At 38.6% G+C, this 25858-nt stretch overlaps 1 protein-coding gene across 2 annotated transcripts in view; it reads left to right on the forward strand.

The window, feature by feature from the left end:
• The window catches only part of MSH4 (mutS homolog 4), a 147392-nt gene extending 131079 nt beyond the window's left edge, over positions 1-16313 (forward strand). The window contains exon 17 of one of the 2 annotated variants that reach the window (XM_068538025.1): positions 16260-16313. In XM_068538025.1, coding sequence (XP_068394126.1) covers positions 16260-16277 — 18 coding nt within the window. In that variant the 3' untranslated portion in view covers positions 16278-16313. Of the gene's footprint in view, positions 1-2865; positions 2974-16259 lie in introns of those variants that run through there. The other variant, XM_068538024.1, reaches the window with a different exon arrangement.
• The last annotated feature ends 9545 nt before the right edge of the window (positions 16314-25858 follow it).

The following is a 25858-nucleotide window of genomic DNA, read 5'->3' on the forward strand; positions in this document are numbered from 1 at the left end:
TGTGGATGCATATACAAGAAGGAGTTAACCCATATGGGTGTCAAGGAAACCTCTGAAGAAATAATGTTTAAACTGAGATCTCTAAAGATTTAATAAGTGTTATTTAGGTGAAGAAGAAGAGGCAGATATCATTGCAGTTTGAGGCAACAGCTTATGAAAATGCCCTGAGGCAGAAAAAGGAGACTAAAAACCACCAGTATGGCTGAAGCATAAACAAAGTCCTATTGTTTTCCTTCACTAATAACTTCTGCTTTTATTAATATTACTCGTTTTTCTTCATTTTTAAAGAGCTGCTAGTTTTTCTTTCCTCTATTATCTCTTAGTTCATTTTACTAAAAATATTTAAAGTTATACATTTTTTATTGAGTATCACTTAGGCTGTAATAATTTTTAATTTGATGTATTTTTGTTATTTTATCAATTGTTTCTATTTGTAGTCTTGATTTCCTTTTTTGGACTAAGAAATATTTAGCAAGTAATTTAAGTTAATGTATGTATTATAAAGAATTTATTGTGGGAAGATATTGCTGGCCTAACCTGGGAATGTTTTATGGATCTTTAGCTGGATCTACCTAAAATAGGAGAGAGCCTCTTTTAAAATCTGTTCTGTCTGGGATGGCTTTATTTTCTTCACAAATTTATACTTCTAGACTTCAAAATGCTTTTGTCTTATCTCCCTTAGATAACCATTAACTGGAAATCTTCACTGTTGCCAACTAAAATAATTATGGAACTAATTTTTTATCTCTATATTTTTATCACATTAATTCATATATATGCTGATATTATACCAAATTGTATCAATTATTGGGTAACTGTACACGTTTTTAGATTTTTTCAGAGAAAAATTATTATATAAGGTAAATATAGTGGACTATTGTATATATATATGAACCATTTTTCCTAAGTTAAGGAATACTAAAATTCTTTTCCTTTTTCTGCTGTAGATTAAAAGAGATGACGTCAGTGACTTTTCTATTATAATTCAGTGTGAAGCTAGCTTTAAGCTATGTTTAAATACAACTCAATGTGATGTGCCTGCCTGAGGCAACTGACATTTCAAATTGTGATTCTTTTCACCCGAATAGCAAGAAGGTCTGCTCTTTCCTGTAGTTGGAGCTATTAAATGAAGTTAATTTAAGAGGTCAGAATCTAACTTGTGACTTCTTAGATTCTTTCATTTGCATTACAAATCGTTTGAAGGGAATGAAGCAATTGACCAAAAAATATTGAAGAAAGACTAGAGTAAAACATTATTAATTTGAACTCGCTTATTTTTGAATATCTGATCATCTAGGCATAGGGAATGAAAGACAGTAGATAAAATAATTTACAATGGAAATCAATAAGATTTTACAGGAAAGATTAAACTATTCACTAGAACAAACTTTCCAATCACTATCAGTACCTGAGACTCGAAACCAAATATTGCATATTACCCCACCTCAAACAAATGTAAAATTTCTTTAGCTAAACTGAGTTCCAAACCAAAATATTATATTTTGTTAAAATAATCTCCATATTCACACAGCCTTCTCCCTTCTGTACCTGTGTGTTAGTGTCCAAATTTTTATCTTATAAGGATATCAGTCATTGGATTAGGGCCCCCCCTTAGTCCAATATGACTCATTTTAACTTGATTACATCCCTATTTCCAAATAAGGTCATTTTCGCAGGTATCAGGGTTTAGGACTTGAACTTGTATCCCTATATTTTTTTAGGGATACAACTCAGCCCACAATAGCACCCATCCTTGCCTTTAATTTTTTCAACCTCCCAATAACCTTCCTGTTTAAGTATATTCCTCTCAGATTTGTCCTCTTCTTTCTTCTTAGTGACCTTGTTTCAGGTATCATTTTCCTCTCGTGTATCTTCAAACTTTATCTCTTTTCTGGCTGTTTCTCATCATATAAACATATTCAAGTCATGTTCATCTTAAAAGCAACAACGAATCCTACGTATCTCAACCCTATATTTCTTTTTATCTCCTACCCCTTCTCCTTCCTATATCCCTGAACATGTGTCTTATATTCATATTTACTATGTCTTCTCTTCAAATCACTCTTCAATCAACTGAAGTCTGGCTTCTGCCCCACCACTGAGACTGCTTGCTCTTGTCAAGATTTTCAGTGCCCCCTTTGTTGTTAAATCAATGGACACATCTTAATTCTTCTCCTGTAAAACTCAGTGCCTCACTGGATTTTTTTGGCCACTCTCGTCTTCAAGCCAGACCCTTCAAATCAAATCCCTTGATTTCCATGGTATTTCACTTTCCAGATGTTTCCTCTGAGTGCTTAGCCTTCTTGGAAGGCTTTTCTTCCTCTACTTACTTTATAAATTGTGATGTCCTCCTAGGATTAATTTATCTTTCTCTTCTTACTCTATAGTCTTTTTGTGGTTAGTCTTATCTCCTTGCATGTCTTCCACATCAACTATATGATACTGATCTCCCAGAATGTATGTCTTCAGACCATATTTCTTTTCTGAAAGATCCTGATTTCAAGTCTTTTGGATATATACCCAAAATGGGATTGCTAGATTAAGACCACAGTAATTTATAACCTCATACCTTTTAGGATGGCTATTGTGAAAATTTTTTTTTAGTGTTGGCTAGGATGTGCAGAAATTAGAACCCTGTACACTGTTGGTGGTAATGTAGAATGGTGCTGCTACTACAGAAAATAGTATGGAGGTTCCTCAAAAAATTAAAACTAGAACTACCATATAGTGATCTTTGAACATTACAAAGTAAAAGCAGAACATTTATACTTGATATATATTCACATTCTTTAATAGTTTCTGAGACTTCTCTGTTGCTGATACCATGTTGCTGCTAGGTGTTTAATTATAAATTTTTGTTCACAGCTTATCCCCAGAACCCTGAGGGTTGTAGTTGTGTTTCAAGGACCACCATAGGGTGAGGCGCATCCAACCGGTGTGTGTCCGGACCTGCTCCCTCGGGCTTGAACTGAAGCAGCCCACTTCATGTGTTTTATGTATTGTTCTTGCATAAATATTTCCTTTTGCAAAATAAATGCTGCTAAAAATATTTGAAAACTACTGGCCTAGTGTTCTCTTGTACTGTACTTTAAAGCAAAAAGAACAGTGTCTAAAAATATATCTACCATTTATATTTTCAACTCTTGTAAAGTAGGCTGGTTTTTTGGATTCTTCCTTCCTCTCCTTTTTCTGAATTAGTTTTATTGTTTTTTGTACCTACTTAAATGAAGTGCAGGGAGAGGGCTTTGAAATGGCTTTATTAGGGTGGAGACTTTTCTTTTTAAAATAATAATATGTATTTAAAAATAGGAATGTAGTGATAATGAAAAGAAAATATGTACCCTTGAAAATTAGTATACAGAGACTTATGGTGATATATTCTATTTGAAGAAAATGGCAATACTGAAAAGAAAACAGACCTTTATGTTTTAAAATTATGTCAAATTCTTACTGTCAAATAGTGTTTAAAATAAGAGATGACCTCTACATATAGAAATATTTAATAGAGAGAGAAATATAATCACAATTAGAATTTTAAAGGGTGACAGGAACTAATGTGAGATTGTAATAGTTTTGGTCATAACATTCGTAAAAGATCTCTGCTACATAAATTATGTCACAGGAACTAATGTGAGATTGTAATAGTTTTGGTCATAACATTCGTAAAAGATCTCTGCTACATAAATTATGTCATAGTTATAACTTAAATCTCTATATTAAAGGCTTTTGTAATATATTTTCAAAAGTGCTATTATCTTGTAAAAATGTTTAATCTTGATTATTTATAGAGTAGTATTGGAATAAAAAAAAAACCCACATGGCTTTAAGAAACGAATATATACAGTCCAGTCTATATTTTTTTAAAAATCTGTATTCATATATATATGAATAGAAATAACTGGTAAGATATATACATCAAAATGTTAATACTGGATATTTCTTTTTAATGTGGTTAATGGTGATTTTAATTTTATCATTTTCTTTGTTTCCTAAATATTTGCCCAATGCACATGTGTTTCTTTTGTAATCAGGCAAGCAAAACCAAATTAATTTTATTTTTGAAATCAGTGTTGTAACTTTTTGGTCATATTGTGGTATATAAACAAATAGAGCTGAGGTCAAAATGATCAACAGCAGTGTCTAGGTGAGGTTAGGAATGAAGAGAGGTCAGGAAAGGATTGGGCTGGTAGAAAATGGAACAACATTTCTCCATGGCCAAAGACTAGGTGAAGCAGGAGTGAAGAAGAGATCTGGCAGGATGGATGTTGTGGTCAGAGAGTGCAGTGTCAAAGTTTAATGTATCTGAGGTGGGGAAGTTCTACTGAAGACAAGATCCACTTTAGAGCCTGGGAGTAGAGTTAAGCTTATTGCAATTTAAGAGTCCAGCAATTTTATGACAAGGTCATTATATGAATTGTTCCTGTTGATGTTGTAGGAAGATTCTAAAAGTTAGGGCAGGTAAAAAATGTGACTAAAATTTCATAATCTTCATTAATAAGGGGGTGGTGGCAAGTCTACAGATGATAGCAATGAGGAGTGCTAAAAAGCTTTGTAGGGGAGTGGCTTAAGTTTTAGATGATTGATATGTTATATATATACCTCATTTTACCTATTTGTTTTATTTACATATCAACTTGTAAAATATAAAGTGTCAATATAAATTATACTTGGTACAAAGCCTTAAGGAAAATAAGGCTTACTATTTCGAAATTTAAACTAATCAAACTAACACATTATGAGTACTACAAAATGTCTCTTAGGTCCATGGAGAAAAATTACTTTACTTGATTGTTGCTTAATCAGTGATATTAATATGTATTTTAAAACTCTTACCAAAAGGCTATAGCTAGCATATTAAAAAGCAGACTTTACAGAAGCACGTAGCAATAAGCATCCAGCATTTTCTAGAGTGTTTTAAAATCTGAATTACATGAGCATCAAGATCTCTAGAGTCTTTCTCTGCTACGGGGCAGGAACTCTTCATCACATTTCATCAGACTATGTTCCTTACACAAATCCTTTCTTTGCCCTAATTCCATGCTAAGCAATTTATTTTCAAACTACAAATTCTCCTTTCAAGTAGTCAATTCTGATGCAATACCTGGTTTGAAAACGTGAACTTATTCTTATACAATTGATATACTAAGGAACAAATTGAACTTAATGTGTATTATGAATTTCAAATTTACTAGTGTGTGATTTTATCCATGAGAAACACTAGGTCCACACCCTGGCCATCTTCTGGTCACAGTTCACATCCCTCCCATGTGCAACACTTATTCATCCCCTCTCTTAGGATCCCCTCAGGTTTAATTTCACTACAACATCAGCTTGAAAGGATCTTGCCACCTAATCAGGTCCAGGTGTAGATAAGGCTCCTTGGGTGTGGTTCCCTCTGAAGACCTGTAAATGAGATTATTTATATCCCCCACATGTTCAACATGCAGTGGTGGAATAGACATAGGGGAACCCCTTATAGGTAAAGGTGGAAAATATAATAGAAAGCACACAGCAGTCACTGCACCATAGCAATTCTGAAACCCAGCAGGCACATGTTGCGAATTCCTTGAATAAGTCTCAGTCCTACTTCATAGAAGTTGTTTTCCATGACTCTTGGCTCTGCCCCTGGAGTCATGGCTTCATTCCCTCTGCCTTTTGAATCATCCTTCCTTCTCTATAAGAAGTTGTCTGTGTTTATAGCTGAGTAAACTTAGACTGCACCTGCTGATCTTATATAGGCTTTTTTGAAGCAAGGAGTTCAGGGATTGGTGGACTTTCACAGGTGTAACTGGACAACCGTGACATCATCTGTAGAAGTAGGTTATAGGAGTCCAAACACCTCTTTTTATTTCTCACCGTCTCTTTCCCTTTCAACCAAGGTGGGTAAATTCTTTTAAAAACATTGTGGGCTTTTTATGTGTCAATTTATAATACACTTTTTAAAATAAAAGCCACAAACACAAATTATTAAGAGATAATACTTTCTCTACTTTGGCCTCTTGTGAGATTGTTATGGGGAAAGCCCTTAAGAGTTTTGGAAGCGCTTAAGATTCTTTTTTTTTAGTAGTTGACTTATTTATTTATTTATTTTAACATCTTTATTAGAGTATAATTGCTTTACAATGGTGTGTTAGTTTCTGCTTTATAACAAAGTGAATCAGATATACATATACATATATTCCCATATCTCCTCCCTCCTGCGTCTCCCTCCCACCCTCCCTATCCCACCCCTCTAGGAGGTCACAAAGCACCGAGCTGATCTCCCTGTGCTATGCGGCTGCTTCCCACTAGCTATATATTTTACATTTGGTAGTGTATATATGTCCATGCCACTCTCTCACTTCGTCCCAGCTTACCCTTCCCACTCCCTGTGTCCTCAAGTCCATTCTCTATGTCTGTGTCTTTATTCCTGTCCTGTCCCTAGGTTCTTCAGAACCTTTTTTTTTTTTTAGATTCCATATATATATGTTAGCATACTGTATTTGTTTTTTCTCTTTCTGACTTACTTCACTCTGTATGACAGACTCTAGGTCCATCCACCTCACTACAAATAACTCAATTTCGTTTTGTTTTATGGCTGAGTAATATTCCATTGTATCTATGTGCCACATCTTCTTTATCCATTCATCTGTTGAGGGATACTTAGGTTGCTTCCATGTCCTGGCTATTGTAAATAGAGCTGCAGTGAACATTGTGATACATGACTCTTTTTGAGTTATGGTTTTCTCAGGGTATATGCTGAGATGATGGCCATTCTGACTGGTGTGAGGTGATACCTCATTGTAGTTTTGATTTGCATTTCTCTAATGATTAGTGATGTTGAGCATCCTTTCATGTGTTTGTTAACAATCTGTATATCTTCTTTGGAGAAATGTCTATTTAGGTCTTCTGCCCATTTTTGGATTGGGTTGTTTGTTTATTTGATATTGAGCTGCATGAGCTGCTTGTATATTTTGGAGATTAATCCTTTGTCAGTTGCTTCATTTGAAAATATTTTCTCCCTTTCTGAGGGTTGTCTTTTCGTCTTGTTTATGGTTTCCTTTTGTGTGCAAAAGCTTTTAAGTTTCATTAGGTCCCATTTGTTTATTTTTGTTTTTATTTTCATTTCTCTAGGAGGTGGGTCAAAAAGGATCTTGCTGTGATTTATGTCATAGAGTGTTCTGCCTATGTTTTCCTCTAAGAGTTTGATAGTGTTTGGCCTTACATTTAGGTCTTTAATCCATTTTGAGTTTATTTTTGTGTATGGTGTTAGGGAGTGTTCTAATTTCATTCTTTTACAGTAGCTGTCCAGTTTTCCCAGCACCACTTATTGAAGAGACTTTCTTTTCTCCATTGTATATTCTTTCCTCCTTTGTCAAAGACAAGGTGACCATATGTGCATGGGTTTATCTCTGGAAGCCCTTAAGATTCTTAAAAGCGTTTTCTCCATCTGAAAGATTCTATGAGATATGGCCTTGGATTTTTCTGAGGTCTTAACAAAGGTCTTACAACCCTACTCTGGATTTGACCTTAGCCTGGAAGCTACTAGGGTTAGAGACAGTTTTATTTTCAAACTCAGTGAGTCCTATATCCTTTATATTTAACAGCTTATTATTTAACTAATTTCTTTCCTTTCATGTTTTATCATAGACAGTGAGAAGAAGCCAGCTGGTACTTTTAATATTCTGCCTAGAAATCTCCATAGTTAAATTCTTTACATCATTTCCTATTTCCTATGCTACCAAACTTTCCGAAACTACATAAAAAGATTTGCCTTTCCTCCAGATTCCAGTAACATTTTCCTTACTATCCTTTGAGCACTCATTAAAAGCCTCTTCGAAGCCCTTTAGACTTCCACAAACACTCTCCTCAGAGCCATCCAGCTTTTGCCTGGTCCCAAAGTGAGCACCATATATTTTATGTTTTTGGTATGGACATCTCCACTTCCAGGTTTTAAATTTTGTTCTAGTTATCTATTACTGCATAATCTCCCCCACCTCAAAATAAATAAATAAATAAACCTTGATGGTATAAAACAACCATTTTATTATACTCATGGATCCTATGGATCAGGAATTTAGATAGATAATAGTCTTCTTTAGATAGATATACCACTAATTTAGGTAGATCACTGCTGTTTAGATAGCAGATATGACCTTTCTCTGATCTTCATTTTCTGAGGCCTCATCTGGGAAGACTTAAAGCCTGAGAGTGTCTTGATGGCTGAGGAATGGAATCATCTGGCAATGTCTTCACTCATATGTCTGGCACTTGATGCTGGCTGTTGGCTGGCAAACCTACGCATGGTCTCTCCCTAAAGCCTGGGCTTTCTCACAGCATGATGGCCTCAGCCCTCTTAGATGGTGGCCTAGAGCTCCAAAAGTGAGTGTCCTAAAAGGACAAGTTGGAAGTGCATGTCAGTTTTATGATTTAGCTTGTGAAATCAAATTGTATCACCTTTTTTGTGTTTAGCTGATCAAAACCATAATAAAGATCTTCCTAAGTTCTAGGAGAGGGGTCATTGACCCATCATTTGATGGGAAAAGGGTCAAGGTCACATTGTAAGAAGAGCATGTGGGATATGATATAGCATTGTGACCATCTTTAGGAAAATAAAATCTGCCACACCAAGTCAGTCTCAGTGAGAGGAAATATATATTTTTTAAGCTCCATCTCTTTCACCGTAGTCACTTGCGCATTGGTCCTTTGAGCAAGCACAAAACTGGCTGGGGGAGAAAAGTGGCATACACAGAATATGTCATTTTGTCAACCTGATTATTGGGAACCTCCTCTATAGTGTATGTCCTTTGGTATGCATTCACGCAGGATACACCTTCACATTGTTCCTATTACTAAAGGTCTATTCATTTACTTCTTTCCCAGACTTCCTTATGATTAATCTTCCAATTCTATTTCTTTCAAGCCCCTGACAACAAAACCAAACAATTAACCATTGTCTATGAATAAGTGTAGATCTGTACATATGCAATTTCTTAATCTGGATCAAGTAGATAATAAACATACTCCTCAAAGATTTAGCTCACTGGGAGAATTTCCCTTCATCACTGTTCCAGAACACTCCCAGTTGGGCTTGTACTGCCGCAAAAGTCCACCTTTTGTTGGTGCCAGCATATCATGTAGAATTGTCCATAAATCAGACTTGAGTTTTTTCCTCCTCAGCCAAATACTCATAAGGAACATACCATGAGGACACAGATGTTGTCAAAGGATGGTGGGAGCATTATTCAATATGTGGAATAAAAAGACAAAGCTGAATTGATGGCTTACTATAATAAGAGAGAGCTTTGCTAGTCAGACACAGTCTCTCTGAATAGAGCTTGGTTACTTCAATAAGATTGTTGTTGACTGATTGGTACTCACAGGTGAGTTTATTGGAGCAAATCTATTCCTGACTGGCTGAATTCCAGAAGCAAGGGGCTTTCCCTGATTGGCTGTATGCCACCATGGCTACAGAACAATCAGTCTTTTTTAAGAGCATGGGAACATTTTTTATTCCCGGTCCCCCTTTTTGGTCCTCATTCAGTCAAAGCTGCAGGAGAGACCAATGAGGATTGTCTGGAGCTTTACACACTGTTGTTGATTCTCCAGGTAATTCTTTGTTGTGTGGGACTGTTCTGTGCATTGTAGAATGTTTAGAAGCATCTCTGGCCTCGACCTACACTCTCTGCAGTTGTGACAATCAAAATGTCTCCAATATGGAATGGATAAACAACAAGGTCCTACTGTATAGCACAGGGAACTTTATTCAATATCCTGTGATAAACCATAATAGAAAAGAATATGAAAAAGAATGTATATATATGTATAACTTAATTACTTTGCTGTACAGTAGAAATTAACACAACATTGTAAATCAACTATACTTCAATAAAATTTTTTAAAAAGTCTCCAGACATTGCCAGATGTCCCATGGGGGGCAAGATCACCCCATTTGAGAGCTACTGACACAGACAAACCCATTACAAACAAGAAAGGTACTGTAATTGGCCAAATTGTATACTTTTTTTTTAAAGTGCTGGCCATTTATTTATTTACTTCTGGCCGTGCCCCATGGCATGCAGGATCTTTGTTCCCTGACCAGGGATCGAACCCATGCCCCCTGCAGTGGAACCGTAGAGTCTTAACCACTGGACCACCAGGGAAGTCCCCAAAGTGTATACTTTTGAACATTGTCTCAAGTTCCTCAACCAAGCAAAGGCTAGAAAGGGGCAAACTATCAACAACCTGACTATCACTGACCCCAGAATATGGACTAAACAAAGTGATCTTCTTTCACAAATGAAGAAGACAAGCTTTGAGGGAACTCCAATGAAAATATTGACCAATCGTCTTTTCACAAATTTATTGCCAATCCAAAGGGCCTTCATAAGACAACTTCACAGCCGCATAGCACAGGGAGATCAGCTCGGTGCTTTGTGACCACCTAGAGGAGTGGGATAGGGAGGGTGGGAGGGAGACGCAAGAGGGAAGGGATATATGTATACGTATAGCTGATTCACTTTGTTATAAAAACAGAAATTAACACACCTTTGTAAAGCAATTATACTCCACTAAAGATGTTAAAAAAAAAAAAATAGGACAAGCTTCATAGGTGTGTGACCTGGGCAGTCCCACAAGGCCCCATGGTTAGAAGGACACCACACTTGCTTTTTCTTCTGTTTTCTTCTGTTGCTATCTTGAAATTTTTAATAATTAAAATTTTTTCTATGGACTCACAAATTATTTAGTTGGTTCTGGACCTCCATTCGCTAGTAGTCATGGTCAGCTTGGATTGTACTGGAGGCCTATCAAGCCTATATCGCCATTCAGTTCCCTATCACACGCTTGGTTATACAAGCAGAGTATAACAGAAGCAAGACAACTGGGACAAAACAAAAAACATGAAATAAGACCCCTGTATATATAGACAAACAAATGCAAAAAACAAAAAACAGTGGAAAAATAAGCAGGTGGCAGGTGAACAGGTGAATGACTAAAATATTTATCAAATGATATATCTTTATTGTGAAAGGTTTCATTACCTTATACAAAGATGTAGTTCTGATTCGCTTATTCAAATCTGAGTACAAATCCTTAAATGAGAAAATTCAGTAACAAGAGTTTAATGAAATTAGAGCTCAGATCATTGTTGACATATGTGGCAGCAGATGGCAAAACAGTTTGGGCACAAGGGCCCCGGTGAGTATTCCTGCTGGTCCAAGGGTCCCCTGGTGTGCTGCCACAAGCAGGGGTCTTCAAAATGATCTTGAGGGAACCTCAAGTAATGTTAAATGATAAGTAGGCCATGAATAAAATCTGAATAAAAGAGAAAGCTGAATTTCTTGCTTATTATGTGAGAGCTATGCTGGCTAGACTCAGTCACTCTGAGTAGAGCAGACTGCTGATTTAATATAGGGATTTTTAGGAAGCTTGGAGTTCAGGGATTGATGGACTTTCAGAAGTGTAAATGATCTGACATAATCTGTAAAAGCATGATTACTTGAGTGAGATTGTTTGTTGTGAAACTGTACCCCATAGGGTTAACAGAAGCTGGTGCCTTAACAGAAGTCCTTGAGTGTGTCTTACAGAACAGCAGGTAAAGGAATGGCTTGTTAAAGACCCCTCTGCTTGTAACCAGCCTTTACTAATTAAGCCTACTTTAGTTGTTTTTTTCTTTTTTTAACTGCATACTCTCTAAGCTTCACATAGCCTAGGTAATAGATCACCAGACTTCTTAACCACTTCTGTAGATAACACCTCTAACTTATGGGTCACTATAGTAATGGCGGGGGGAGTTAAGTTGTTTTCCAGGAAGCTGGAGTTGGCTCCTGCCCAGTTCAATCCAGCCTAGACTGGTTGGGACCACCCCAAAACTGAGCATGTACTGGTGTCCTGTGAGAGACCTTTTGATGTCAGAGGGCCCAAAACTCCACCCTCAGATCATGCTAAGTGCCTCCATTTTTGAACATTTATCAGTGAAGAAGCATGTAACCCAGTTATGTCTGCACAGAACGCCGATTACCTCACCTTTTTCCTACCTCCAAACCCCTTTCCCCATGCCCAAGACTACTCTGCTTCTTTATCCCATAAATATCTCAAACACCTCGCCTTTGGGGAGGCAGATCTAAGACTTGTTTTCCCATCTCCTTGCTTGGCTGCCTTGTGAATGAACTCTTTCTCAGCTCCAAACCTCCGTGTCTCAGCATTTGGTTCGCTGTGTGTTGGGCAAACGAGCCTGGTTCAGTAACAATTGCTTGGCATTCAAAGGAGATTTATTGGAGCTTGTTCCTGACTTGGTGACTTTCAGAGGGGAGCAGCTCCTACTGATTGGTTGATTTGCAAAAACATTTTCACTGAGGCATATTGCCACTGATCCATTGAAAAGGTTTAAACTGTTTCTGGTGGCTACTTGTTACTTTCTGCCTGCCACTTCCTGACAATCTACTTGCCATTTCCCCTAGGCCTAAGTCTATTTCCTACAAATTCTGAATTCCTCCAATTTCATTGGTAAGATTTGTCATCTGTAATTTGCTTCAAAGCTTTCACCACTTAACACAAATAGACATCCATCCTTGCATCAAACCCTAATCTACAATCCGATATACCACAAAGGATCAGATCATCAAATCAGACTCAAATGAATCAGAGATCTTGCCCAATGTTAAGCTTTACTAATAATTTCAAGGATAGAAAATCAAGAAGCAGGTCTGGGATATGGAAGTTGACTCCCACTGTGTGAGGTAACTTCACAAGACCTCATGGCTGACCTCTTCTGGGCCAGAGAGTTGCATGTTGGCTACAGGAAGAAAGTGTCGGAGCCATCCTCAACTATATGGTTTTCCTTCTTTGACTTATTAGTATGGAAAATATTTGAGTAAATTTCTAATGATTGAACTATCTTTGCTTTCTGATGGTATTTTAATATTTCTAAGTATTTTGAATTTTTGAGTTAAAAATTATTTCTGGATTTATTGTACACTTCTCTGAGAATATGACTCATTCAGTTTTTGGTTTTTGAAGTGTCTGCAGATTTTTTTCAGTGATCTCTTGGTTATTTAGTAGTGCATTGTTTAGCACCCATGTATTTGAGTTTTTTATAGTTTTTTTTTTTTTTCCTCTAATTGATTTCCAGTCTCATAGCGTTGTGGTCAGAAAAGGTGCTTGATATGATTTCAATTTTCTTAAATTTTCTGAGGCTTGATTTGTGACCCAAGATGTGATCTATCCTGGAGAATGTTCCATGTACACTTGATAAGAAAGTGTATTCTGCCACTTTCTGGTGGAATGTTCTATAAATATCAATTAAATCTATCTGGCCTATTGTGTCATTTAAAGCTTGTGTTTCCTTATTTATTTTCTGTTTGGATGATCTGTCCATTGGTGTAAGTGGGGTGTTCAAGTACCCTACTATTATTGTGTTACTGTCGATTTCCCCTTTCACGGTTGTTAACATTTGCCTTATGTATTGAGGTGCTCCTATGTTGGGTGGGTAAATATTTACAATTGTCATATCTTCTTGGATTGATCCCTTGATCATTATGTAGTGTCCTTCCTTATCTCTTGTAACAGTCTTTATTTTAAAGTCTATTTTATCTGATACGAGTATTGCTACTCCAGCTTTCTTTTGATTTCCATTTGTATGGAATATCTTTTTCCATCTCTTCACTTTCAGTCTGTATGTGTCCCTAGGTCTGAAGTGGGTCTCTTGTAGACAGCATATATATGGTCTTGTTTTTGTATCCATTCAGCAAGCCTGTGTCTTTTGCTTGGGGCATTTAATCCATTTACATTTAAGGTTATTATCCATATGTATGTTCCTATTACCATTTTCTTAATTGATTTGGGGTTGTTTTTGTGGGTCTTTTTCTTCTCTTGTGTTTCCCGCCTAGAGAAGTTTCTTTAGCATTTGTTGTAAAGCTGGTTTGGTGGTGCTGAATTCTCTTAGCTTTTGCTTGTCTGAAAAGTTTTGATTTCTCTGTCAAATCTGAATGAGATCCTTGCTGGGTAGAGTAATCTTGGTTGTAGGTTTTTCTCTTTCATCTCTTTAGGTATATCCCGCCACTCCCTTCTGGCCTGCAGAGTTTCTGCTGAAAAATCAGCTGATAACCTTATGGGGATTCCTTTGTATGTTATTTTTTGTTTTTCCCTTGCTGATTTTAATATTTTTTCTTTGAATTTAATTTTTGTTAGTTTGATTAATATGTGTCGTGGTGTGTTTCTCCTAGGGTTTATCCTGTATGGGACTCACTGTGTTTCCTGGGCTTGCGTGACTATTTCCTTTCCCATGTTAGGGAAGTTTTCCACTATAATCTCTTCAAATATTTTCTCGGACCCTTTCTTTTTCTCTTCTTCTTCTGGGACCCCTATAATTCAAATGATCGTGTGTTTAGTGTTTTCCCAGCGGTCTCTAGATTTTCTCAGTTCTTTTCATTCTTTTTTCCTTATTCTGCTCCTTGGCATTTATTTCCACCATTTCGTCTTCTAGCTCACTTATTCGTTCTTCTGCCTCAGTTATTCTTTTATTGATTCCTTCTAGTGTATTTTTCATTTCAGTTATTGTGTTGTTCATCTCTGTTTGTTTGTTCTTTAGTTCTTCTAGATCTTTGTTAAACATTTCTTGTATTTGCTCAATCCATGCCTCTATTCTATTTCTGAGATTCTGGATCATCTTTACTAACATTACTCTGAGTTCTTTTTCAGGTAGATTGCCTATTTCCTCTTCATTTATTTGGTCTTGTAGGATTTTACCTTGCTCCTTCATCTGTGACATATTTTTTTGCTGTCTCTTTTTTTTTTTTTTTTTTTCTAATGAGTGTATTGTGTTCCTGTCTTACTGGTTGTTTGGCCTGAGGCTTCCAACACGGGAGCTTGTAGGCTGTTGGGTAGAGCTGGTTCTTGGTGCCAAGATGAGGACCTCTGGTAGACCTCACTCCGATGAATATTCCCTGGGGTTTGAGGTTCTCTGTTAGTCTAGTGGTTTAGACTCAGAGCTTCCACTGCAGGAGCTTCGGCCCAACCCCTGGCTCGTGAACCAAGATCTCAGAAGCCATGCAGGGTGGTAAAAAAAAAAAAAAAAAAAAATGGAGGACAATAACAAAGTAAAAGATAAAATTAGAGTTGCAAACTAACAGCTGTTTTAGAAAAAATATAAAAATAAAAATATATATGAAAAAACAACTGGAAGGTAAAACAGAACCACAATAGTAAAAAAGAGGGGAAAAAAAAAAAAGAAAAAAGGTAGAAAAGACCTTGGCTGTGGAGGGCAGGGCCTAAGCAGGGGTGGGGTTTGGGTGGTGGGTGGGGCCTATGATTAGGACCCACAGGGCTGGAAAAGGCCCTGGGAGGTGTGGTGGGTAGGGCTTAGGTTCAACAGAACCAAAGGGGCCCAGGCATGCCTCCCGCTTCGGGTCTCAGAAGGCAGGGGACCCCACTTGGGAGCCCAGCAGGCTTCCAGGGCCTGAGTGGGTGGGGCCAGTGCCCTCCCCTCCTGTCCTGCTCCCCAAGTCCTGCAGGGTCCCTCCCCTCCCACCTGCCTCTCCTGCTCTCCCCCAGCCTCCCTCCTATGCCCCCAGAACCCATGAGGCCCGGAGAGGGTTTTGGAGGGCAGGGGACCAGGCCTGGGCACTTAGCAGGTTTCCCAGGCTCAAGTGGGCAGGGCCAATGCCCTCTGCTCCTTCTCCTGCTCCTCCAGTCCTGGAGGGCCCCTGCCCCCCACCTCTCCTGTTCTCCCCTGGCCTCCCTCCTACGCCCCAAGGACCAATGAGGCCTGGAGGGGGCCTCTGAGGGTGTAGGACCTGGCCCGATAGCCAGGCAGATTTCCCCGGCCGATTGGGCAGGGGAAACACTGGGCACGCTCCCCCATGGTCCGAGCCCCCGAGAGTCCCTCCAGGCATGGGAACCCTTCCCCCCTCTCAGCCACCCCTCAGGGGCGCCGGTCCTGTCCGGCCTCCACTTCTCTTCCCCCCTCAGTCCTCCCACATCCTACCAGTTCACTTGGGGGTTCCTCATGTCTCCTTTGGCGTCGAGGTCCCCCACCAGTGTCTGGCAGGTGCCCCAGGGAAGACACAAACTCCATGTCTTCCCACACCACCATCTTGACTCCACCTTTCTATGCATATACTTTTGACATTTTCAATACAATTTTTTCAACTGGAAGTAATAGTTATTCAGTACAGGTATTATGTTGATTCAAAGTTATAGTCATTGAAAAAGTTGAAAAAAAGTTTAAATCATGTGATAAACTTGTTTAAAGAATAACATTTTTCTTTTTATGCCTACAGCCGTCATCTATTAGATGAGAAAATGAGTCACCATAATAATGATGAATGAAAATACCGCTCGTTATAAAGTCAAGGAAGCTACCCTGTGAAACTGGGCTATCATTCGGCAGTGTTGTTGAGTTTTCCCTTCTAAATTCAGGTAAGGTATGATTTTTATGTGGCCTATATTTCTGGAATTGGGCAGTTTGTTCCAGATGGAGTTTTTATGGCTAGGAAATACTGCTGTGCTTGCTGATCATTCATTCTCTGATAAACTGAATTGACTTTCCCATGTACTTAACTCAGTTTTTCATTGTGATGTAGTGAGGTGTAGCTGGATTTGGAGTCAAAAGACCCGAGTTTAAGTATTGGCTCTCCTAATTACCTTATGTGTGACTTTGAACAAATCCTTTAAACCCTTTGAACTTTAATTACCTTATCTGCAAACAAACAAAAATCCTACTTCATAGGGTTGTTGCAAAAGATAAATTAGGTAATGTGAAAAATTCCTTGTGGCTTATAAAGCAGCATCCAATTGTAATGGATTATTATCTATATTTTTCAACTTATTAAGAAGATAAATAGCCTCTTTTAGGAAAAAATTTCTATCTTCTACCTCAAACTTGTGTAATCTTTTTTTTTTTTTTAAACTGGAAAAGAAAGATGTGATTGAGTTTTTTAAATGCAGTAAGATTGGAAATGAAGAGAAGAAGAATTTGTTTTTCTTTGGATTCCTTTCTAGCCATATATTTCAATTGTTTTCTCTGTTATCTTCATTCCTTCTACACTATGGTATCATGTCTTTTGGAAATGTTCAATAATATCTTGCTAATTTTTTTACACTGATCCTGGCTTCAGGGATAGCTTTACCCAGTTGAACAAACCTCTATCCTTATGTTCTTTTTTTCTTCTTAACATTTTTGCTGTTAATCAAGTTCAGGCTATCAGTAATTCATGCAACCAATATTTATGGCATACCTGCTATGTAAAAGACATTCTTCTGTTATTAAGTTAAAAATTTAAATGTATAATATCTGTCCTGGTTTTCATTCTTTTGGATAATAAACACTTTTAATTACCTACTATATTCAAGGTATCATAGTCATATATTAATGACGCCTATTCTCAAGATGTCTTCATATTATTCTGGGAGACACACAGAGAAACAATCTCAACAATAAAATTGTGGGTATGGAGAGGAGAAATGAAGAATTTACAGAGAAAATATTATTTATGAAGTTGTCTCAAATGAAGGGAGACTGTTTATGTAAAGTGTGGTACTTTCAGTTACACCAGAATCTGATTTTTATTTAGAGAGCATGTAGGAATAGTATTGTGGCACTACTTGGGGTAGAGATTTGTCATCTGTTGCTGTGTAAGAAATTACCTCAATATGTAGTAGAAGTCAGGCTTTATCTCTTCTGCCCTGTTCTATTGATTAGAAGGGAGTTGCTAAGTCCAACCCACATACAAAGGGAGGGGAATTAGACTCTATGCTTTGAAGACAGGAGTATGAAAGAATTTTCAGAGATGTTTTAAAACCACTCTAGTCTGCCCTCCAGGGAAAAATTATTTACATTTTTTTTCACATGCAAAATATACTTAGTCACTCCCAAGAACCTCCCCACAAAGTCTCATCCTTTACAGCATTGACTTAAATTCTAGGATCACATTATCTGTGTTAGATTCAGGTGTGGATGAGGCTCCTCTGGTGTAGTTCCTTAAGTACAGTTCCTCAAATGTAGTTGCTCTTGACCTGAAGACCTATGAACCAAAGAGGCAAGTTATCTGCCCCACAAATACTCAGTATACAATGGTAGAACATGTATAACATAAATGCCAAAGATACTCCCATCCACAAAGGGTAAAAACAGGAGGCTTACAAGAGCCACAGGTCCATGGAAACTCTGTAATATAGCAGAGCACTAGTTTGCAGTGCCTTGATTGGGAATCAATGCTTGGGAATAAGTCTCCATCCCTCTTGACTCTGCACCCTGGTCTCTTGGTTTCACCTTCTGAGTCATCCTTCCTTTTTCATGAAAGGTAGCCAAGGCTTATAGTTGAGTAGTCTCGTAAGCCTGCTTACTCCCTGTAGAAGTTTGGAAACCCAAAGATCTCTCTTCGTTTTGTACTATATTGTTCCTTTCCGTCCAACTTAGTTGTATTTCTGCCATGCAATTCTCTTTATAACTTGTGGGTCTCCTATGACTCTTACTGAGAGTTCATGTCATTAAGCCACACCCATGAATATTTTTGAGATATGCCCTTCCCTACTCAGGCTTCTGCTGAGACTGCTGAGAGAAGAAGCCCTAAGATTTTTAGAAGTCTTATTTTTTAACTAAAACTTCTCTGAGACACCTTCCTTCATCTTTCTGAGGTCTAATCAAAGGGTTTTACAGTTACTCCCTCAGCTTCATCTTTACAAATTTTTCTGGTAGTGTCCTGGATTTATTCTCTACCTGGGGACATTTCTTAATTTTAGCATAGTTTGACATCTGGAGAGGATGGAAATTTTCAAAACCAGCAAGTCCTGACTCTTTTACATTAAATAGTCCTTTCTTTAGCTTATTTATCTTCTCTCACATTTGATTATAATCAGTCTGAAAAAAACAGGTGACAACATCAACACAATTCCTGGAAATCACCTTAGTTAGATAAACCAATTTATTAGTGCATTTTCAACTTTCCATGTAGCTGCAGGTAACAGTGTCACTAAGCTTTCTGACAGTACATAACAGGGATTTTCTGTCCTCCAGTTTCCAGTAACATTTTTCTTACTTGCCTTTAAGATCACACCAGTAGCCTCCTCAAAGGCTCTCAAGGTTCTGCTAACATTTTCCTCTAAGTCCTTTCAGCTTCCTCTCACTTCTTAGTTCTAAAACCTCTCCCACATTTTAGGTGGTTATTATAGCATTATACCATTTCCAGTACTAAAATCACCATTTGTTATCTATTGCAGTGTAACAAATATCCCAATATGTAGTAGCTTAAAACAATAATAAGCATTTATTACCGTCACACTTTCTGTGGGTCAGGAATGCAGGAGTAGGTAGTTCTGGCCCAGGGTCTCTCATGAGGTTGCAGTCAAGATGTTGGCCAGAGCTACATCCATGTGAAGGCTTGACTGGGGCTGGAGAATCTGTTTGCAAGGTGGCTCACTCACAGGGCTGGCGAGTTGATGCTTGTTTTTGGTGGGAGGCTTCATTTGCTTCCAATGTGAGCCTGTCCACAGGTGGCGTGAGTGTCCCCCCAACATGATGGCTGACCTCCTTCAGAGCAGGCAGTTCAAGAAAGCAAGGTGGAAGTAAAAGTGCCTTTTATGACTCAGTATTAGAAATCACAAACCATCACTTCTACCACATTCTATTCATTAAAATCGTCACTATGTCCATACACAAAGGGAGGAGAATTAGGCTCCACCTTCTGAAAGGAAGAGTGTCAAAGAATTTGTAGGTATACTTTGAAACCACCACAGTCTGAATCCTGCTCTTGACCAATAAGTCCTCCAAAAAGATCTCCAAGGGGATGTACACACACACACACACACACACACACACACACACACAAATGAAGATGCAAGGCAAAGCTGGAGTTTGACCCTGAACCTCAATGCATAACCCCAGGTCTGTGGAAAGTTTTTTTTTTTTTTTTAATTAATTAATTAATTTTTGTCTGTGTTGGGTCTTCGTTTCTGCATGAGGGCCCTCTCTAGTTGTGGCAAGGGGGGGCCACTCCTCATCGCGGTGCGCAGGCCTCTCACTATCACGGCCTCTCCTGTTGCGGAGCACAGGCTCCAGACGCGCAGGCTCAGTAATTGTGGCTCATGGGCCCAGTTGCTCCGCAACATGTGGGATCTTCCCAGACCAGGGCTTGAACCCGTGTCCCCTGCATTAGCAGGCAGACTCTCAACCACTGTGCCACCAGGGAAGCCCTGTGGAAAGCTTTTAACTGAAGCTAGATGGGTCTGAATGACGTAATACAAAAGCAGGCCAGATGGCTCTTAGGTATGCTCCCACTCCAAAGCTAACCACTCCAGTGGGAGAAAAGTAGAAGAAGCACCTATGAGAGAAGAGAGAGAGAAGCAGGGAGAGCAGAGAGACAAGGCAGATTTCCTTTAGTGCCTAGAGTTTCTTGCCTCAAGTTGTTCTAAACAGGGTAGTAGCTCCAGGGTTTCTTATGTTTTGGAGAAAAAAGTCTGGAAAAAGGGAAGGAGAGATGATGGAAACTTCTTAGGGTAGCTGTAGTATTCTTATTACTCGAGACCTGTGAAAGAAAAGAGAGAAAGAATGGCCCAACATATGTATCCTGTGACGTTTTATTAGCAAAGTGACTCTACCCAGTAGTACAGTAGTCAGTAGATTGCCTTTAAAACTGACCAGATAATTTCCCTTTTCAAAGTGCAGCAACTTGGGGGGCCTAAGTTTAGCATTTCCCCAATTTATATTTTTATCTTATTAATCTAGTTGACTTAACAACCATATCAACGGCTAATCTAGAATGTGATCATGGCTTCTGTGGGGGAAAGATTAGCGGCACATTAGATGTCCCATTTATTCCTTTTGTGGGACTTAAAAGCAATCTTTGCTGCTGCAAAAATTGAGATCTAATATAAGGGTGGTCTAGGCCCAAGTTCCCTTATGAATGTCTCTCAAAGTTGCTCCTAGAAGTTTCCGAGGTGGATTAAGCCTGGAGATGCAGTTTATCCCATGACCACCATATGCACTAGGCTGAGATTTCATTCCTCAGTGAAATTCTTCATTCATTCCTGCCATCTCAAAGATGTTCAACTGCATTGCCTAATGAAACAGGGTTGTTAAAATGAGCACCATGTAAAAGCATAGCCCCAAACACAGTTACACAATATAAAAATGCTCCATATTTATTGCCTTCGTATTAAATTTTAAAAATCTCTTCTCACAATCAATTACTAATTATTCTGTTGCATTGGGCCAGTTTTCAGGGGGCATTTGCCCTTACCCCCAGAAGAAGCCTAGCCCCAGATTCTTACTAGTCAGTTGCAGTGGTCAAGATAAGCCTCAAGTGGCAAGTTTGAGATCCTAAGATACAATAGGTGACAGTTTAACCAGCAGGTTTAATCAGCAGCTTTCCTACTGCATTACACGGAATGCCAGCTTCCCAGCTGGGGTCAAGGGAAAGCCCACTGCTCACACCTCTCCTTGATGGAGCCAGTCCCACATATTAGGATCTGTCATTTGCAACACCCCACTGCCAGGTACCTATTTCCATACTAATCATGACTCTTGATTGCAATTCAGAACCCAAGTCACTGGTGGGAGAAGAAAAGGGAAAGAAAACAGAGTTGCCAGTTAATTATACCTCAGTCCCAATCTAGTGATTGGGAGTCTAATCTTGCTATTCAGGTCTTAGTTTCATCTCAGGTACACTTTCTATCCTTGCCCTCTGAGTAGGGTCCATGAAGGGCACAATAGGATGCGGCCTCCTTTTCCTCCATCTTTTTCCTCCCTGTCTCTTGTGCTTATGCCCCTCAAGGCATAAGTTGGGGTGGGGTGGGGAGAGAGAGCAATCCACTTGTGTTACTGCCCACACCTTAAAGATAAGGAGGTGAATTCCTTTCTGTTGGATAATTTTGCTTCTCCGTCAGGTGCTGGTGACATATAGAGTTGCTCATATCTGCAGATCATATCTCCACCTGGATGCAGTGGGAAGCAGGCTCCCCATCATCTGATTGACCTTAGTATAGGTGATGTGTACTCTCAGCTGGGCTCCCCTGATCCACCTCCAGCCCAGGGAAAGCCCCAGAAGAGGATGCTTCCCTCTCACTTCAACCTGCCTTCAGGAAAGTGTACCACATGCCTTTTCAGGTGTATGATTTCTTATTAGGTGGGCAGCTGTCCCAGGCAGCTTGATATCTCTCGTAACTGATCTCCAAATCCTCGGTATCCAGTAGCATGGAAACCTGTTTCTCCTTATTGTAGCCACAGAATACGCTGCATGCTTTGCATCAGCTTTATAATGAGTCAGTGCTCAGCAGAAACTCCAGGCAAGAAACAGTGATCCTCAAACCCTAACAGATGGTTCTCCTGGGACTTCCAGCTTTTGCCAGGGTGAGGGGGGAGGCAGGTGGAACATCTTCACCTTTCCCACAATCCCCTCTACCATTAGGAAAATGGTAAAATGGAGAAAGACCAAGTATCAAACTGTGAATTCTTCCCCAACTCTCTTTTTCCCACTCCCCATTTTAGCTCTCTATTCAGATGATAAAGGACTATTATCAAATAGATTCTGCTAGAAGACCACAGTATAGCAAATCACGTGCTGAGGAGTCCACACTAATAGACTAGTGAACTTGAAAGGCGAAGGAGTGTCTTTTGTTCTAAGCAATGAGGTGTTATCGAAGTACTTTGCACCATCTTGTTGGATTAATACAAATGCTTTATGTGACACATCTAAATTCCTGGGCATGACACTGAACACCCTCCATAATCTGAGCACCATCTGCCACTTCTGTGCTCCTCCCTCCACTTATGCCCTATTTGAGTCATGAGAAGTCTCTCTCTGCTCCCCACACGTCGTGCTGTTTCTGTGCTTTGGTGTCTTTTTAAATATGCTCTCCCTCTCCCTTAGACCCCTCTTCCTTCCCTGTCTCCTTTCTCTTCATCACCATGACCATGCTGTTGTCCATGCTATCCTTATCTTCCAGGTTGGAAGATTGCATATCTTTCACAAGAATATTTTATAGACAGTAATTAACCTGTCACTCTTGTAATATAGGTTCATATTACTGTATTGATTGAATAGTTTATTTATTGAATTGCTATTTTTCTCAAAGATTCTCTTTCTTTCAGAAAAATACAGCTTTAAACGATGATGGACCTAAAATATCCATATATGAGGAAAGTCAAGAAAAAAGAGATAGTTGGCCTCTAAATTCCTGATACTGTAATAAGCCAACTTTGATTGATTTAATAACTGACCCAAAATAGATCTTAAAATCAGCCAGTCTGTGGTTTCTTTAAAACAAATAAGTCAACCAACAAAGGTATATGAAATGCATGATAAGCAAGGATGATCAATACTATTGTATTTATTCTGGGTTTTAAGTTCAAGATAACAACCCTGGGACACGTTCACTTCATAAAGGGGCTAAAAAATTTTGTGTTATGACTATTATTAGAGAGGTAGTTGCACAGTAGTTTGTGCTACTATGTGCCAGGCACTGTACTCAGTAAATAATTTATTTCATTGTACTCTTTAGATCTTACTACCCTATTGTATTAATCAGGGCTCTCCAGAGAAATGGAACCAATAAGATATAAATATACAAAGAGATTTATTGTAAGGAATTGGCTCAAATGGTTATGAAGGCTGGCAGGCCCCAAGATCTGCAAAGTGAGTTGGCAGAGGCTGGAGACACAGGAGAGCTGATATTTCAGTTTGAGACTGAAGGCAGGAAAAAAGCCAGTGTTCCAGTTCAAAGGCAGTCAGGCAGGAGGAATTCTCTCTTACTTCGGTGAGCGTCAGCCTTTTTGTTCTATTCAGGCCTTCAGCTGATTGGATGAAGCCCACCCACCCACCTTAGGGAGGGCAATCTGCTTTACTCAGTCTACTGATTTAAATGTTAATCTCATCCAAAAACACCCTCACAGGGACTTCCTTGGTGGTCCAGCGGTTAAGACTCTGTGCTCCCAATGCAGGGGGCCCGGGTTCGATCCCTGGTCAGGGAACTAGATCCCACATGCTGCAACTAAGAGTTTGCATGCCGAAACTAAAAGATCCCGCATGCCACAGTGTAGATCCTGCATGCCGCAATGAAGATCCCGCGTGCTACAACTAAGACCTGGTGCCGCCAAATAAGTAAATATTAAACAATAAAGAAGAGGGAGTCTTTAAAAAAAAAACAACACCCTTACAGAAACACCCAGAATCATGGTTGACCAAATATCTGAGCACCTTGTGACCCAGTCAAGCTGACACATAAAGCTAACTCTCATACCTATGTAGTAGGTTCTATGACTATCCTGCTTTTTAGACAAGGCAAAAGAGAGAGGTGATGTAACTTCCTTGTCACATACAACTGATAAATGACAGAGACTCTGCTCCAAACCGGGTCTGACTGACCAAAGTACAGTGTTTAACAAGTTTTGGAATGTAGATAGACCTAGGGGTTTTGTGAGAATTACATTTAAAAAATGAATATAAAAGCACATATTGCTGGCACATAGACTCATTATTTGTAGCTAACATTATTAGTATTAATAGTAGTACTAGCATTAAGAAGATTATTATTAGTTTGTTAACATGAGCTTTTGTCCTTTTAGAATACTTGGTAGTGAGAATGCAGGATGGACTTTAAATGAAGATATATTTGACCAATATTATTCTCTATTCTTTTCTTTGGTTTTGTGATATAACTATAAAAAATTGTTAAGTTTCTAGATAGTTAATTTCTCCGACATATCCTCTTACAAAAATAGTATTACCTTTGGCAGAGATATACCTTATTCCTGCTGATGTCATTAGAAAATGGCAAGGTCAACCAAAATGAGAAATTGACAGCATCTCTGTCTTTCCAGTTTTTAATAAGTATTGTCAAAAGAAATAATAATCAGATTTGAACTTGTTTGTCCTTGAAGTGACTTTTTTTAAAAGGCCTCCTAGCAAATCTAATGCAGGATCAAAAGCAGTTGGGAAAAAGTAGAAATCACTTAAGTATACTTACTTACTCTATTCTATGCAATAGAAATGAAATACTCACTTTCAATGACTTAGGCTCTGGTATATTTGTCTCCTTTTCCTACGGTGTGAGGGAATGTTGGTAAAGGGAGCTCTAATAAATTAATGAACTAGATTTTCCAATGTACAAATAAAACACAGCCTTCTAGGGAATAAATGGTTTTTAAATACTTTGTCCCACAGAACCCCTAGCCTCATTTATAGAGCAAGACTCCAGGCATAATTGTGAAATTAGTTATATGTATTTTTTATTCTTCCTCTTCTGTCATTGTGTTTCCTGTCTTCCATCCAAAATCCTCATGTTCTTTCATCTCCATATTTTGTGTTCTCTGCAAAGGATGTGGTAAACACATAGCCATTAAGATACAGTGATTTATATGAATTATTGTGTTCTTTTTACCAATCCTCTTCATAATTTGACGTGCTTTATAATTTAAAAAGCTTTAATTTTAGGTATCAGTGGGATTGAGGAGGCATTTACCACAATCACAGGGACCTTGCTGGAGTTGGTGAAATCACAACACGTAGAAAACAGGCTCTCTCTGCTTTCTTAGACATTAAGGGCAGCCTTGCCTTTTTCTCATTTGCTAACTAATATGGGCCTAATTACAGCCACAATAATCACAGTGCTATCACCCTTACCTGATTCATACTCGTGCTTTCTTTGTCCTGTTTCTGTGCAGTGTATCAACGCTACTGTCTCCACTTAGAATGCCTTCCACTCCCATCTCAGGCAGTCCATGTCCCTTACTTCAGATGAGCCCAGCTTAACCAAAATCCTCTTCCATTCAAGGTGTAAATAATTGAAAAAAATAAATCATCCTCCAAAGATTCAACTATGAAAGAGTACAAGGTAATATACTACTGTTAGCCATTTGTGCATGGGCTGGTGATATATTCACGAG

This window comes from Eschrichtius robustus, chromosome 3 (assembly GCF_028021215.1).
Source record: "Eschrichtius robustus isolate mEscRob2 chromosome 3, mEscRob2.pri, whole genome shotgun sequence".
Taxonomy (NCBI): Eukaryota; Metazoa; Chordata; class Mammalia; order Artiodactyla; family Eschrichtiidae; genus Eschrichtius; species Eschrichtius robustus.